Here is an 18402-nt window from a genome sequence, read left to right as displayed (position 1 = left end):
ATGCTAAATAATATTATTTATATTTATATTTATATTTATATTAAATAAATAAATTGAATGGAACTTTTCTAAGTCTTGATCATCTACAACCTTCTGTAAGGGGATTTTTTTAATATTTAAGATGGTGTTGTAGATATATATATAGTTTAATCCATTCAAACTTTAATTAATTACTTTCTTTATTCATAAATCCCCTCATTATATATTCTTAATTTCTACATGTCTAATCAAATGCCTTATAATTAAAGGTCTATGTAAATTATTAATTGTGAATGTTACATTTAATTATGCAAAATTAAGCTGGGTGTTTTTATGTTTTTTGTATTGAAAAATGGATAGTTTCTATTTTGATGTAACAAAAAGATGAAAGATGATATATTGGATATTCGTTAGATGTAATAAGTAGTAGTTAATGAGAATGAAAATAAAAAAATTTGTTTGGTTTTATATAATATAGTGAGTTTATTTCTTTAAAAACCCAAATTTTTATTTCAGGTTAAACCGGTGGGATTGAAAATTCATTCTTATTTATTTAAATTGTATTAATATGTAAAGATCAAGTGTAACATATATCATCGTTAAATCTTATCTTATAAAACCAGTAAAACTTTAAAATCATTAAAATTCATGGCTCCCGCCGCATTGCGCGGGTACACAACTAGTATATATATATATATATATATATATATATATATATGCCTAATCAAATAAGAACTAATTAGTTTGTGGTAATCGTGAGATCCAATCTCAACCATATATATATATGAAAGCTTAGATAGTTTTGTAATATTAATAATCTTTTTAAGGAATTTTAATTGTCTTTCTTTCTTTTCCTCTCACATTTGGGAGGAAACTTGTCATTGTTTTTTAATTTGTTTCCTTTCCTTTCTCTTCTAGAAAAGTTTTGAGAATAAGAGTTTTTTACTTTCCTCCATTTTCTCTTCGTTTCCTTTCCCTCATAAAATAGGTTTCGAGAACCACTAGAATTGGGTTTATTGGACATCACCAATTTCAAAACGTCTTAATAAATTGTTTTATAAGACTCAATTTATGAGACCGAAAAATAAAGGTCTTATTTGAAGACGTTGTAATAAGTTCATATGACTTTTTTGGACGTCTTAATAAGTTTTTTAGAACATTTTTAATACAAAGTGTCCCATTAGACTATTTTATAGGACATTTTTCCAATTTTGTTATAGTGAACACAACACTAGTATAGAGACATGTTCATATCATGGACACAAAGAAGGGAGTTGGAGAGGTTGAGGGTTGGATGGGGGAAGTTAGGGGGTTAACGACAGATAGGTTACAAAGACCTACGATAGATTTAAAGATGTGTGTTTTCTCTTACATTTTATAATTTTGTTGCACTTACTTTTTTCTCAGTTCTTATTATTTATCACTTATACTTTAATTACTGGTCCTTGTCCTCTTACTTTTTCTCAAACTTTTTCACATATCTAAGAGTTTTTTTTTATTTATTTATGAAAATAGCTGCTCTAGCTACGCTTTGAAGTCGATAACAAGTCTGCATACATCTCACTCTTTTCAGACCCTACTTTTAAGTGAGATGCATCATGTCATTTAACTCATAATACAATCCAACACATAAATTTATACTACGCTTATGTCAAGACAAACATAGTATTATACTGCTTTTCAGTCATCCATTTCCTTCACCGTGGAAAGTCGGTTGTGTTATATAAGAAAACAAACTCATTAAAAAAATAGAATTATTCTATTTGTTACCTTTCACCTAACTTTTAAAACCCAATCCCACTCGTAAATCAAACGTATAAAGAAAACAACATATAAATAAAAAAACAAGTATGCGAAAGGAATATTTTTGTACCAATTAAAGTGACTTGATTAATTAAGTCTATAAAATATTAATGTTGTTTAATAAAGATTATCTTAGCAATTAATTAAGTGAAAATTAAAAAAAATAAGCTATGATACATGATTAAATATGCTATTGTTTTAAAAAAATCAATTTTATAGTTCTTTTTTTAAAATGATTTTGGACTTTTGGTTTGAATTTTTTTTAGAGTGAACTACGCGTTTGGTGCTTGTGGTATGTCGAAAATATGATTATCGACCCTTAGTTCAAAAAATTATGGATGTGGGTTCCCGTGGTTATCATTTTTGGCATGCCACAATTTTTCGAGAGAGACCTTAGTCTTAAGACACTACAACAAAATTGGGTTTATAGGATACCCTCAATTTTTAAGCGTCTTAATAGACCTCTTTACATGACTTAATTTGTAAGACCAGAAAAATAAAGTGTTATACCTAAAGGTGTTGTAATAAATTTATATGACGTTTTTTGATATCGTAATAAGTTTTTTAGGACACTTTTAATATAAAGCGTCCCATTAACAACTTTATAAGACACTATTTGAAAATTTGTCCTATAAAAACAAGTATCCTATAAAAAAATGAGTTTATAGGACATTTTCTCAAAAATGTCCTATAAAGTTGCTAATGCGACACTTTGTACTAAAAAGGTCTTAATAAACTTGTTAAGACGCCTAAAAGCGTCATACAAACTTATTACAACACCTTTAAATAAGACGCTTTATATTTTGGTCCTATAAATTAAGTTCTATAAAGCGGTGTATTATGACGTTTAGAGATTGGGGTGTCCTATTGTTGTAGTGAGAAAATGATAACCACGGGAACCAAATCCATACCTTTTTGAGTTTACGGACGCCAATCATGATTTTCAACGTAATATGGAACCAAAATCCGTAACTCGCTCTTTTTTTATTTAGATTGGTTTTCGATTTGTTTTATCTCTAGGTCCTTGGAGTTGAAGCCAAATCATAAAAACATTGTACTTTGACCTAAAAACTACAAAAGATAAATCATAAAAACACGAAAAGGAACCACTTAGATTGTGGCATAATAGTTAAGATTCAGGGATGTAGCGGGAATTTTATATTTCATGGGTTTGAATTTAAGAACTGCTATCAAAGTCCTCGACACAATAGAGATTCACTTGCAATGACGTGAAGCCATTTGTGGTCGTTTAAGAGATCAGTCGGTGTACATATGTTGGTCCGAATATCCATAACCAAAAAAGATACAAAAAGAGAATCGTTGCTTTACCTTTTTAACCCAACTCTTCAAGAGGACCAAAAAAACAACAAAGAGGTTGGACAGTAAGGCCGTAGAAGAGTAATCATTCATTCTTAAAACCAGTGTTCTTAAGGCCAAAAAATCGGCGAAAAAGGAGGGAAAACTCTCAGTTTCTGGTTCTCCTATAATTGGATCCACACAAGAATCCTTGCAAGGGCTACATTATATCACAATCATAAAGTTATACATATATTAAGAAAATATAAGAATATTGTCTTGTGTTAATTATTCTGGTATGTATCAAGTTTGGGATCTTGATGCCTCTGCAGGAACTTGTAATGACATCTACAATAGAGATTATCAAAATTAACATTGTTTTAGGGATGTTTGAGATTGTTCATTTGAAACAACTTATGTTTTTTTACAAAAACATTTATCAACTTATTATAAGTCAGAAGGGTTTAACTTTTTCGAAAACTTCTTATTATCAGTTAGGCACCGATATAAGTTGTTTATCTAAATACTCAAAAATGTTTATTACCGATGTCACACCAGAATAAGTCAATAAGTTGTTTTTATAAACAATCACAAACACCCCCTTAAAGAAAGAAAAACATGTATAAACTTTAATTCTTGAATGGATAACATTATTTTAAATATTTTTAAAATATTTAATGATATAAAATTTCAATAATGTCCATATATTCATTAAGTTTAGAAATTATATCCGTAATTTTTATAATGATTTAATAAATGGTTTTTTTTAACATTTTTGTTGATAATGTTTCGTAGTATGATATAAATATTGGTGATTGTGTTTTAGTTATATATATTATTGTATTTTAAATTGTTTGAAAAATAATTAGTTTTTTTAAATAGGTTAAATATAGGGGTGTTCATCCAAGCCATCAAACCGCATAAATCGTTCATACCGCATCGCAAATCGTGGTTTAGAACAATTCCCCGATGCGGTCTGCGATTTGTATTTTTATCAAACCGAATTATGCAGTGCGGTTTGCGGTTTTGAGTTATCAATCCGCGGTTTTAAATCGCACTGTATTGCATATTTTGTATTTTTAAATTTTATATGTAACATGTGTGTGTGTATATATAATTTAATATTTATGCAATATTTTTGTACTTTATGTTTTGGACTTTGAGTTTGATCTAATTGGCAATATTAATAAATTAACTTAATAGTTTTGTACTATTTTAAATTATACAATATGTATTTGAATTCTTTATTTATTTGGATTATGGTCACTTTATCGTTGATTTTATAATATGTATTTTTAAACTTATAATTAACAGATTGTAGATATAAAGTGCGATTGAACAAACCGCATAAATCGCACTGTACTGCACCGCATTTTTGCGGTGTAGTTTAAGGTTTATATAGTGCGGTTTGCAGTTGAGAAAATGCTCAAACCGTATATGTGATACGGTTTGTGGTTTGGCCCCAAACCTCATCACGAACACCCCTAGTTAAATATGTAAAAGTTACTAGAATTTTTTTTGGAAACCTTAAAATTAAATTTGGAGTGAATTGTGGATTTAGTCCATGTGTTTGATATTTTTTTTTACTAGGATCCCTATATATGTTCATTGTGGATTTGGTCTTTGCCTTTATGTCTATTTTTTTCTTTTTCCAATGAAAACAATACCTTTATACATATATATATATATATATATATATATACTTGGAATCATATGAGACCAACATGTTTTCGTGAGACCTGTGAGACCATTTTTTTACACTTGAAACTTCACAGTAAAATGCTGTGAAGGTAACATTCACAGTGTTTTTGTTGTGAAGGTAACCTTCACAATGTTTTTGTTGTGAAGGTAACCTTCACAGTGTTTTTGTTGTGAAAGTTCGGATTTTTTTACCTTCACAGTGTTTTCGCTGTGAAGTTTCAAGTGTAAAAAAGTTGTCTCACGGGTCTCACGAAAACAGACTGGTGTCACGTGCACCCAACCCTATATATATATATATATATATATATATAAATATAAAAAGTTAGGATATTATTATAAGTTCGGATATTGTTGTATGATTTGATATGTTTATTTAAAAAAAAATAGTTATATTAAATACAATTTAACTTTATTATTTTATTGCAATGGTGGGAAAAATATGGTTTTATTATTTAAATGTAATTAATTAAATTTTAATTTAAACAATTCAAATCATAAAATCATATCTTATTTTATTTATTCCAAATAAAATAAGATATTGGTTTATGATTTGATTTGTTTAAATTAAAAAATTAATTTTGGAGGGGTGATTATTTAACCGATTATTTTTGAAAGACATTTTTTATTATCTTTTACATAATCAAAACAAATCGGATATTAAAAAAATTATTGGGTTTTCATCAATATGAGGATTTAAGAGATTATGTTATGATCTTTTGTCATAGTTTGAAAAATCTTTTATTAGTTTCTTCATGAATATGAGGATTTGAGAGATTCTGTTACCAAGTTATTTGACTATACAAAAGAGATCGATAAGGTTATGCTTTTGATTGACTAAGTTTCATGACAGTATGAACAAAACACATAAAACAGTTTCATCATTGACTGAACAGTTTCAATGAACTACTACAGGAACTGAGCAAAGGGTTTGAAGGTATCAGTTGTAAAAGATCTCATCCATATCCTCACTTATCTAAGTTAATTAAAATTTCATCAATCAAAATTCAACAAATTGAAAAGAGAAAAACAAGTGAAACAGTTCAGCAAACACCATTTAAACCATAGTCAATGGAACATCTGTGTCATCCAAAAAATCTGATTACTTTAGGGTTTCCAATAGCAATGCAAAAAATAATTTTAATCAGCGACTTCATTGAAATTACTGTCTAACCTCTATTTTGAACTAGGGTTTTAAACTGTGTTGATTCTATAAAATTCCGCAATAATGAACCAATAAAAAAGTTGCTTTCGTCATGAAATTTGCTTCTTTCTTCAAAAAATTGTAGAAAAATACAGCGTTTATAAAAGTACCTTCATCGTCACTTTTAACCTTCTTTTCTATTACTTTTTTTCCGATTCCTTTGCTTGCCTCCATCTTGTATTCAGTATCTTTCCTGTCTTCATCGAGTACAACAGGGTTTTCAAATATGCCCTTGAGGCATAGGCGTAGATTATGTTTTATTTTATTTTTTTAATGCTAGAATGACTTGTCGTCTAACATTAAATACTTGTACGATAAATATTATTCTATAAATACTATGGAAAAGACAAAAAAAATGTTAAAAAAAACGGCTCTCACTTAATGAACAATTTTTAACGTAGTTAATGTCAAATATCACTTTAATTTTAATTCAAAATGCACAATTTATACCTATACATTTTTGCTTTTGATGGACCCCTTTCAAAAAAAAATTGAACATACTTATTAAACATTAAATGTAGTTTGCTTTTAGAAATAAAGGTATTACACTTGTTAATTAATCCAAAAAAATGTTTAGCCAAACATTATTTTTATTGAAACTTTATCCAAATACTTATTAAACATTGAGCACAGAACATCAGATGTTAATAAACATTATCCTAAGTTTATAAATAAATAAAATCAGAGCCAGTTTCGTTAATAAACTTAAATCGATTATTACTTTTTTTAAATATGACGGACTTTAAATTTACATGGCTAAATCGTCAAAATAAGCATGAGAGCTTAGAAATGTCACTCAACTTTTAAACTTGTATTATTTATGCCAAAATGATTAAAAGTGTTATTTTGACTTAAATCTGTTTCATGATTAAAATAAAAAAACACACATTTTGACGGTAAATAGTAAAAAGAAACTTTGTAAGCAAAAATCAAGAGGGTTGAGAATGTCTCTGGTGCAGAGGGTTCATAGGAGGACAGTGACGAGGTATGCATCATTGAGACGCGGTGAGGATCACCCGGGAGGAAACGGGGATGGTGGCTATACACACATATAGGGAGGGGATGGGCAGTGGTAGCTCGAGATAATGGGCAACGGAAAAACCCAGGCCTCCTTGAGACATTTGATAAAAGTCGTATATTTTTTTAGACATTAAATATATTGTATCTTTTGTTGCTGTATTTATATAAAACATGATTAGCTAATAAAAATTCAAATAATAACTTAAAGTTTAAAAAGATTTTACTAGGACGTTTTATGAAAGTGTATATATATATATATATATATATATACACACACACATAGGGGGGCTATTCAAGAAGGAATTGGTTAGTTTGTGATAACTGTGAGATTTAATCTCAACCACAAATTAATTGTTAAATTAGGAAACTAATAACTTTGGTAATTTGACTTAAAATTTTAATTAAAGGGCATTTTAGGTATTTTAAAAATCTTATATATCTTCTCTCTTCTGTTCGTCGAACTTTATTCCGGTGAACCTTATTCCGACAAAGACATGATGCACATTATGATACGCTTCATAAAACAACGAAAAAACACAGTATGATACACTTAGTAGCAACATTACCTGATATATTGTGTTACACTTCGTAAAACAACAAAGATATATTGTGATGCACTTCGTATAACCACAAAAATACATTGTGATACACACTATGATACCAAATCTGGTTGATGAATACAACTGTGATATCACTGTGTTACCACTGTATTATACTCGACATTACATCTCCAACGAGATCTAGGTTACATCCAAAAACCTTACATCTTCTGTATTATATCTCCCACGATATCTGGGTTACATCCCTGATCTAAAATGAGATTTAAACAAAAACCAGAAACTAAAACCGAGGAGATGACGGAAGGTGGTTGGAGATGGATAGAGAATAAGAAGCAACGGTGGTCGATGGCCGGAGAAGGACGGAGAAGGAGACGTCGGGTGATGTTGAACAAAGGGATCTATGTAAAGTGTCGCACTAGAGATGAAACACGTTTTGGCTGGCAATGGGGAAAGAGGGTCACAGGTGGTGAATACGTCCATTCTAATATACACACACATCTATTTCAAAATTAGAATATTAAACTAATTAAAGTAAATTGAATATTCAACACAATTTACTAATTTACCTTCTGCTTATTTTAAGAAATCATAATAATTATCTTGAATGATTGGTTTGTGTTAGATCTCACAGTTATCACAAACTAAACAATTCTCATTAGGTTAGACATATATATATATATATATATATATATATATATATATTGTATAAAAAATGAAATTTTTCAGAAAAACACAATGAATTTTTCTATTTTAAATGATTAAGTCTCTCAACAATTTTTTAATAAACAGTAAACAATCAAATTTTTAAAAATTAATTACAAACATTCTTTTGTATAAAAACATTATCTGAAACCAGTTAGGAATGTTTTAAAGGAAAAAACCTACATTAGTTTTACCGCTCCCCAAATCCTACGTTATTCAAACAACTCTTCACCTCCCCGTTCGCCTCATTGTCATTTGCTCTCTATCACTGTCATCACCATTGTTGGCCTCTGCTATCAATCTCCCTCTTTTTAATCTTTTTTCTTGTATTTTGCTTCTCCATATTTTTTTATATGTCTATACGTGCTCCATTAAATTGCTATAAAATAAAGAGAATTAAAAGACACAAATAAATAGATTAAAAAAAGGTAGATCGATTAGAGAGTCGAACTGCAATAATAAATGGTATGGAGAACAAACAAACATGGGGGCGACAAGGAAGTACAAGGGAGAGTGATGCGTGCAATAAGTTTGAATTGCATAGCACTTGGAAAACCATAAAATTGATTTACGTGTTTTTTTTATTTTAAAATTTCGTGCATTTAACTTTTTTTTAATTAAAAAAAAGTAAATTACAAATTTTGAAACCCTATAAACGAAAATAGAAGTTTTTATAAATTACAGGGATGAAAATCGTAATTTACTCTTTAAAGAATATAGACAATTAATTTTAAAAATTCCATAATTTATTTACTGAAAAATATTTGTAGACTAATTAGTCCTAAATGTGAAAATACAACAGATTTCGTTTTTAGTAAATAGTTGAATTAATTGTTGCAATGATTTAATTTTGTGGACCCAACCTCGATCTTTTTTTGGGGCAAACCGACTCGCCGGAGGGTTAAACATGCCTTCACTTGATGCCGTCGGTGACCCTTTTTTATGGATGCGGTAACGTTCGGCATCATCGTCGGGATAATAATCCTCTTCTTTATCATTGTTTGCTTCATTACAATCGAAGGCACCTGCAAACGTCGCCCTTCTTGAAACCCCCCCCCCCCCCTGCCCACTGCACTTCTAAGTTGGAAAACCCCCCAAAAAAACCCGAACAAATCCTTCCCACAATTCAATCCAACGCGCCGAGATGATGGTGATTCATCATTGTAAAAAGCAGATCTATAGTTTACTGCTAATCTTGGTTTTGACGGTTGGATTTAATTTTGAAGCGAGTTTCGGGCACCAGTGTCAACACTCTAGTGCGCCGGCGGTTCATGAATCTCATGTTCATCATCACAACTGTGATCACTCGCATGGCCATCACCATCACCATCATGATCATGATTTGGGGATGAAAAAGCTGCCGGAAGAACTGGCGGAAGAGGAGGATCTTAGGTTGGAATATGTGTCCCACCACGATCATGACCATGATCATTATCATGGCGGTGGCTCAGAGCTAACCAGCGTTGGTAATGTTACTTTGATTTTTATGACGTTTGATAATCTTGTTTGTTTGTTTGTCTATGCGCCCCTTTATTCAATCACATTTTTGAAAAAAATTGAAGGTTAATGATACGTGTTGGCATTGTCTGGTAAACTCTCATGATATTAGGTCATTTTATAGTACCCTTATTCAAGAATCAACATTTTGTTTCATTTTCTATATTTCTCACATTGGAGCTTTGGCATTCAAACTCTCAGGATTATTAGAGAGTGTAGTTCCTTGTTTATAGGTGGCTGGTTCGAGTCTCTGAACTGGGTATTTAAATCCTGGCTGTTATCTTACGGGCCCATGGGATTAGTCGAGCCTCGTGCTTGGACGCCACAGTTAAAAAAAAAGACTTAAGGGTCACATAGTTGTGATCCATAAACTTTGTATGTATCATTACACACTATATGGTGGCCTTATTAAGAACCGGTAATTGGAAATAAAAGAAGCTTGGTTCTTTATATTATGTAACAGAATGAGTATGTGGTTAGGTCTGTCCAAAGGTAGTAAGTGGAGAGAAGAGTAGTTCTTTGTTGTTCTAGGAGCAAAGATTAGTCATAATTGCCAATTGTGTTCCACTACGGCCTTGGAAACTGGAATGCAACTTGAATAAGTTAAACTAGTTTTTTCAGTTCTTTAAGTTGTGAATGTATGGTTTTTTGATGGTGATATGTTGAGCCTGTTGAGTAGGTAGTTGATATGTATTAGCACTTCCAAGTAACTTGTATGCTTGCACTTGGTAGGTCTTTGGATTCATGCAATGGGATGCTCATTGTTGGTGAGCTTGGCTTCTCTAGTTTGTCTGATTCTACTGCCATTGATATTCTGTGAGTTGCTTAACCACAAGGATTTTTTCCCTATTGCCTGTAATTTGGATTTGTTATTAAATTAAACATACCCCAACTTCTGTAAATTCTCACAGTTCAAGGAAAACCATCAAAGGCACTTGTTGATGCGCTGGCTGTATTTGGGGTTAGATTCTTCCTCTTGCTCATACTCATGTAAATTATGTACTAGGGCATCTTTGTAACGCACTTCAAAATCTGCTCTATTTTATTAGAACTATTGTTGCTTTAATTGTAATCCTCCAACTTCAGCTAGTGTAACCATCTATTAGTTTTCGAGCTTTTGAAGTCAAACAACTTGTTCTACTGTTAAAATTAGTTTTGGATGTTAAAGTCTTGTTAGTTTTATTTGTTTTGTGTTTTAATAATAATATCTTTTGTCCTTGATGACTTCTTGTGACAATTTCAGTTGAGGGGAAAAGTTACATTCTTGTGTTTTATTGTGGAAATATCATATTTTTGTTAGCAAAATCATTGCATATGTATAAGTAATGTTGTCTGATTCTTGTAATGTGGAATAAGGTGCACCAAAGCAGTTGTATTGCTTCATGGTTATTTCTATATCTAGCACTCCACCCTCTTGCTAGCTCAAGTTTCTCAACTATGTTTATCATACCTATGCTAGTGTTCCAGTTGCTAAAACTGTACAGGTCTACATCCATTTGGCATTTGTAGGCAGGAGCTATGCTTGGAGATGCTTTTCTTCATCAATTGCCACATGCCTTTGGTATGATAAAACATGAATTCAAGTTTAGTAATGGAATCATGGTTACACCTTATCTCAAAGTTTTATGCATTCCTCTGCAAGAACCATGCTTGATTAACATACATGTTGTATTAAATATTGAATGCATTTATCAGGTGGCGGACATTCTCATTCACATGATAACCATGTGGATGATGTTCATCAGCACATTGCTTCTGGACATGATCATTCCCACTCTCATTCCCATTCTATTGAAGATCTTTCAGTTGGATTATCCATTTTGTGTAAGTAATGATATATTTGGAAGACCTGTTTACTCGATTTTTCATGCTAGCTTTCTGATCATTATCGTTGTCATATCTTGGAATGGACCTAGGTACAGTCATACCATTACTGCTGCCCCCTATGGATTTGATTAATTAATGATCTCTGTTCTTTTTCACTGCAGTTGGAATTGTTGTTTTTCTCTTTGTGGAAAAGGTTGTGAGGTATGTTGAAGATATGTCAGGAGGAGTTAATTCTTGGGGTCATGGTCATCATCACCACCACAAGAGTGAATCATTGAAGGATAGCAAAGGTGATGATGACAACAGTGAGGAAGATGGAAGCACATCCGAAACTTCTGAAAAAATAGCAGAGATAGCATCTGGTGAATCTCTAAAATCAGAAAAACAAAGTGAATCTTCTCATCTCCGCAAGGTATAACTGAATTCTGCATCATATCTTAAGTAGTTGATGGTTTCCTGGTGAGAAATATACTACTCATAATGTGTTATTATCTCATTATCTAGATGAACATATATACTCCACAAAGCATTCAAATGTGAAGACTTAAAGGTAAAAGCACATTCAAATCAGTAAAATTAGAGTCATCTTATGTCTAACACCTCTTCAAGGTGGGGCGTATATAATGAACATGCCCAACTTCTGACGCTTTGGAGCAGTTCATTTCTCCAACAAAAGGTGCTATCTGCGTGGCCGGTATCTGAATGACTTGTAACCTGAGTCTCAATTATCAGGATAAAGACCACTTCGTAGAGCACCTTTGAGTTACTTTTAGTGTTGCTAAGACAAATCCCTAGTGTATCAAGTTTAGGTGGGGGATTCGAGGATTAGAGCCAACACTCCTTTGCCCCCTTGTGTTGGACGGTTGTCCACTAGTGTGGTTGACCGAACTTTAGCCCGCTTGTCGTGATGCCATGATGCCTAATCAAGGAAGTGCACGTCTAGTTTCCCAGAATTGACAACCCAACAATTTGTATGGACACAGTAAAGCAATACCGAACTAAGTATAAACTAAAACAAGGTAGATGCCCAACAAAGTAACCAAAACAAGCTAATGAATCATCAAATCACATAAGAAGTTGAGGAACGGGTTTACCGTGCGAAGTAGATGATTTTTTGACCTGTTTCCCTTTGGGTGTTGTTCAACTCCTTGCAAAAGTATTACATTGTTGAGAAAGCAATGGAGGATTTTGGGTTTTGTGGGTTTATTTAGGGATTTGGGTCAAAGTGTAGGAGGGGAGAGAGGAGGAAGAAGATGAAGGAAATAGACAAAGAAAATGGAAGGCGGATGAAGCAAAAATGGAGAGACAAAGAAGGTTCTTTAGGAGAAGTTGAGTTTTGAAGATTTTGGGTTAGACACTGAGAAAGAGCAGTTATACATAATACCCAATAATAACAACATTCATACATTCAAAATCAACCGGAGGTACAACCCTTTTTATAGCATTATACATCATAAATTAGAAGTTTAACATGAAGATGAACAAAACATTCATGAAATATCAAAGTATTACAAGTAAACAAAAAGCGCGAGGAGAATATGTACTCTTAATGGCAACCAAAGATTGATCTTCAATGAACTTTAATATTCCAATATCAACTTCTTACAAAGGTACTCTTAGGGGGAAGAAATCAGTTGAGCGAGGGAGAGAAAACCCACTACTTTCTAGAATTAAAATTTTCTACCAGTCTCTTATAAAATCAGGCAAAAGTCATCCAAGCCATATTTTCAACAAATTAAAAGAATAGAAGTAAAATGAACAAAAACTTATATGCAAATTGCTGACTTTAATACTAAAATGCATGCAAATTCACAACTTAACAATATATTTACCGCTAAAAACTGGAAATGGGCTATACAACTTTAAAGAAAAGGAGTTACTTCTACTTAAGGGCTGTTTGAATTTTTTTTATCTATTAAGCTCTGAATCTATTAAGTTGCCTATAAGTATTAACCTGCCTAGATGAATTAAGATAAATTTGTGTTTGATTTTTGTCCTGAACAAAAAGGTACCATTTAACTTTCTGTCTACGTAAGTATCGAATGAAAATAAACTGTGATAAATATTTTTATCTTCGCTGTCATAAATTAGGTGTTTGCCAAAAAAGTTATATTCCTAGATCAGTTTTATTTTCAAGGGTTAGTACAAAACAATGTGTAGGCGATCTAAACACATTAAAAATATTATATGCTTGTTAAGTCATGTTCCATGAACATCACCTTATCCATTTTGGTGGTATTAATCGACATTATTTGATAGACACTTAAATTTTGTCCCCGTCTGTTTCTTGATATCTTTTTGTTGGTCAAGTCAATTTTATTACTTATTACCGACATTTACTTTGCAGAGAAACACTAGTACTAATGTGGTTGCAGACAAGATTGATTCAGGTGCTGAAAATGGACCCAAAAGTAATATAAAGTCCTCGATTGAGAAGGAACCTGCACAGTCATCGACTCTCGTGTTTGGTTATCTGAATCTGTTCTCAGATGGTGTTGTATGTGCTTCTTTAACCTCTTATCTATTCCCCTTCAGTGGACATGTTTGCTGCATAGACAAGCTATTTTACATGTTATCTTGTATTATTTTGGTTAATGGTTTCAGTACCATATGTTTAAATTTTCGCATAAACAAAAAAAATTGTTGCTAATGCATAATAACAAATATGGACCAATTCAAAATTGTGACCCGGTGTTCTTTTTAAATTTAAACATATTTTATCATAGCACATAATCAAATATCATTGTAATATCCAAAATGCTCAAGTGTCGCAATGGGTGTTCTTTTCAAAACTGGCTACAATGATCTAGAACCTCCAAAAATCCTAAATAAACAAAATGGGTCTTAAATATAGAAACATAGATCACACATCGATGATTTATTGCTAGAAAGAAACTTAGATCACACATCTATCATCAGAAATGCATTCCCATCTTCAATTTGTGTGATCGTTTTTACTTGAGTTTAATCATTCTAGATCACACCTTCACCATTGTTCTTGCTCTCTCGATAACCATGACATCCAAATAGCTGTTTCAATTGCATGGTGACATCCTAACAGTCTTCACCATTGTTATTATGCATTAACAGATGCAATTGGCATGTAAATGAAGAGTTTTGTTAATATTTACAAATAAATTGTTCCTGTAGTGAATTTCTGTCGCTTTTCTTGTTTAAATACACAACTTAACCAAAATTTAATGAATCTGTGATGAACTGCAGCATAATTTCACTGATGGCATGGCTTTAGGAAGTGCTTTCCTCCTATACGGGTCTGTTGGTGGGTGGTCAAGAACACTTTTTCTACTTGCACATGAGCTTCCTCAAGAGGTATGTTTCCCTCTTTAGATCCTTAAAACCGTATTCTTGAGACTTCAAGAACTTAAATCCATCTAACGAATTCTATTGATTTTTGTTGTAGTAAATAGATACATCATTGTCTTGTGTATATGTTACGTATAAATATGCACTAGTTACCACTGATTGTTGTTTTACCTTTTTTTGGTATTTGTGCATCACTGTGGTTCTCTGTTTTAGGAGGATACTTGCAATCTCATCAACTCTGATGTGTTCTGCAACGATTGCAACAAGTTTCTTTTTTTGGGGGGAAGGGGTGTTTATATTCATTGCTTTATCCCTCTTTTTGCAAATTTCTGAGCTAAAGTTACGACTTTTGAGTTTGCCTACTGACTACTGTCATAGTTACAAGTTATTGGTGGCTTTGATCTTACTGCAAAAGATTTCGGTATGCGTGACCAACAATTTAGCATTTCTATTAAAGCTACTTCTAGACTTTAATATTGCAATTTTTTTGGGGAAAGATGTATACATATAAATAGGGTCAGGTTCATGGGAAAACCACAAAAAATGAAAAACTGAGGAAAACCCTAGTAACCATTTTCATCTGTATAGTATCCACGTGTGCAGTGGCGGACCCAAGATTTTTGTTCAGTGGGGTCACCTTTAAGGTAGACTAAAGACTCGCAAAATCGCCCCTAATTACAATGTTTCAAGGGATTTTTAAAATTTTTTGGTTGATTTCAAGGGATTTTTTAGTGTTTTTGTCGATTTCGAATAACTTTTTTGGTTTTTTTGATTGATTTCAATAGATTTTTTTGGTTAGAGTAACGGTTTTGATTGGGGTTGGGGGCTCGTGGAAAAATGTAACGTGGGAAGTGAAAGGTAAATCATGTAAAACCTAAGTTTTAACCTATAATTTTTTTTTTAGTTTTTGACTGGGGTCCCTCCGCACCCCGCCTTTTGCTATTGCATCCGCCCCTGCACGTGTGCATACAAGTAATTTGTTAATAACTTTTATGGTTTGCACATGTGCATAACATGCACACGTCCATAGAAACCAGGAAATCTCTTCAATCACTTGTATGCACATGTGATATCGTACAGATGAACGGTTACTAAGGTGTTCTTCAGTTTTTCATATTTTTGGATATATATAGGGGTCAAATCAAATAAGAACCACAAAAAGATAGTGTTTCACGTATTTTTGTTTCATAATGTGATAGTTTCACATGTATTTGTTTCCACCATGTGAAACTTTTCTATGTGATTTTTTCATTTCACGATGTGAACAAAAAAAGTTTTCGCATGAAATATTTTCACAAGGTGAACACAAACATATGTGAAACGATACCTTAAATCATAGCTTTTGATGGAAAAAATCATGTAGAAAATATTTTTACATGGCGACCTCACGGGTTTGAAACCTTTTCGTGGTTCTCATTTGATTATCGCCCTATATATAATTATATATATAAACAGATTGATGATGTTAACTATTGCAGATAGGTGATTTTGGAATCTTGGTGAGATCTGGTTTCAGTGTATTCAAAGCTCTCTTCTTCAACTTCCTCTCCGCATTGGTGGCACTAGCAGGAACTGCATTGGTTAGTTACTATTTCCCATGTATGAATTATAAATCTTTTAGCGGAACCATGAAAAATAACAACATTCTGACCATGAATCCGTCTATTAGGCGTTGTTGTGGGGTCAAGATCCAGGGCAATCATCTTTAATTGAGGTACGACTTTTTTTACATATTTCCATCACTACAATTTGTAACAGTGGCAAGCGATAACTTGGTATCTTTCAAAAATATTTCATTTTTAATGGGATCAAAGAACATGGGTAAATGGGTGAAATTTTATGAAAGAGAAAGTAAGTGGCACCATTTTTTATTGTGAATTGTACAGGGATTTACAGCAGGTGGGTTTATATACATAGCAGTGGGGGTGATGGCGGAAATGAACAATGGCAGCAGTTCATTGAAAAATACTGCAATACAATTAAGCTGTTTGGTACTGGGTATGTCTGTTGCTCTCTTTATATCGCTTGTCGAGTGAACCATTTTTCGTTCAGTTTTGATGTAAGCTAGAGAGGATTAGGAGGTAAGTGTACAACTTCGTTTTCAAACTTGGTCAAAAATATATCCCATAGTTGTCGATTCTTGATCCAACAATTGGTCTTTTTGACAATGTAGTTCTCAATGTTCTATTTATAGCATTTATAGGAAATCTGGATATTATTTTCTGTACTATGGAGTCCAAATTCGAATGAGTATATATATCGGGTTCCTGTGGGACCACTCTGTTTTCATGAGACCAGCTGTGAAGTCGCAAAAACACGATGAACTTTCGCAGCAAAAACATTGCAAGGGTGTTCACCTTTTTTTTGTACCTTCCCAGTGTTTTGCTGTGAAGGTTAGTGTTTTTTTTGTGATATCATGAGTCACACGAAGATAGACTGGTTTCATAGTCTCTCTATAACAAAAATAACCGTTTCAGCCGGTGGAATCTACCTCTTAGTCTTTTCTCTCCCCGTTTTCCAAAAAATCACTACTTCTGCAAGTAACAACTTCTCAACTCGGGGAATAATTAATTTTAATAAAAATTTGATTTCTGGAACATGTCTGCAAGTGCAGAAGAACCACTTGTCCTTCATTTCTTGAATTTGAATGAGAGGCTTTAATTTGTCTCCTTGTCGAACTCAATCACCCATGGGGATGCATGTTTAACTTGCGAAGGTGCTTGGTTACAAGGAGATGCATGTTTAACTTGCGAAGGTGCTTGGTTACAAGGGACGTGGCACCCTTGCAAATTCGTAAATTGAGGAGTTGTTACTTGCCAAGGTGGCAGTATTTTAGAAAACTTGGGACAAAAATGGTTAAGAGGTAAACTAGAAATATTGTGATATGCGACAACGATATTAATGGTTCTGTGTTTACCCCAACCATGGATGGTAACGCCTTGAGGATGTTGACATTATCTGACATAAATAATTCATAAAATCTTTTGGTGAAAATATTTTATTGTCCTTTTACACAACTATTATGGATGTTTTTAATTTGTATAATTTTATTTATTGAGCATCCATAAATTCTTTTATTTAAATATGTAATTTCAAATAAATAAATGCTACTCCACGGTTATTATTCAAGGGAAAAGTACAATAAAAACCAATGAACTTTCTTGTTTGGAATGATTAAGTCCTTGAACTTTTTTTTGGAACAAATAAGTCCTTGAACTTTCTAAAACATGTTAAATAAGTCATTAGACAATTTTTTGGCACAAATAAGTCCTTGGACATTCTAAAATATGTTAAATAAGTCCTTAAACATTCCAAAAAATGTTAAATAAGTTCTTGGACAATTTTTGGAACAAATAAGTCCTTGAACAATCCAAAACATGTTAAATAACTTCTTGAACTTTTATAAAACATGTTGAATACATTCTAATGACTTGTACAACTAGTTAAAATGGTAATTATTTTTTTGTAAATGTAAGTACTTTTTTGTTATAT

General features: G+C 32.3%; 1 protein-coding gene across 3 annotated transcripts; it reads left to right on the top strand.

Annotated features, from left to right (window-relative positions):
• Positions 1–9143: 9143 nt before the first annotated feature.
• On the top strand, positions 9144–17135 carry LOC112522976 (IAA-alanine resistance protein 1). Of its 3 annotated transcripts, XM_025132356.1 has the most exons (12): positions 9144–9412; positions 9489–9728; positions 10492–10575; positions 10671–10720; positions 11269–11320; positions 11455–11583; positions 11748–11998; positions 13934–14083; positions 14809–14916; positions 16389–16490; positions 16580–16624; positions 16797–17135. In XM_025132356.1, exons 2-12 carry the CDS (start codon positions 9611–9613, stop codon positions 16944–16946), a joined length of 1239 nt encoding a protein of 412 aa, XP_024988124.1. In that variant the 5' UTR covers positions 9144–9412; positions 9489–9610; the 3' UTR covers positions 16947–17135. The 3 variants fall into 3 exon arrangements, with proteins under 3 accessions (XP_024988124.1, XP_024988122.1, XP_024988123.1); XM_025132354.1 differs by having other exon boundaries at positions 9144–9728; XM_025132355.1 differs by lacking the exons at positions 16389–16490; positions 16580–16624; positions 16797–17135 and adding an exon at positions 15124–15583 and having other exon boundaries at positions 9144–9728.
• The last annotated feature ends 1267 nt before the right edge of the window (positions 17136–18402 follow it).

The sequence above is a fragment of the Cynara cardunculus genome, assembly GCF_001531365.2.
Source record: "Cynara cardunculus var. scolymus isolate 2C chromosome LG 12, CcrdV1, whole genome shotgun sequence".
NCBI classification, from domain to species: domain Eukaryota; kingdom Viridiplantae; phylum Streptophyta; class Magnoliopsida; order Asterales; family Asteraceae; genus Cynara; species Cynara cardunculus.
The sequence above is the reverse complement of the archived record's forward strand: the minus strand, read 5'-3'. Positions and strand labels throughout refer to the sequence as shown.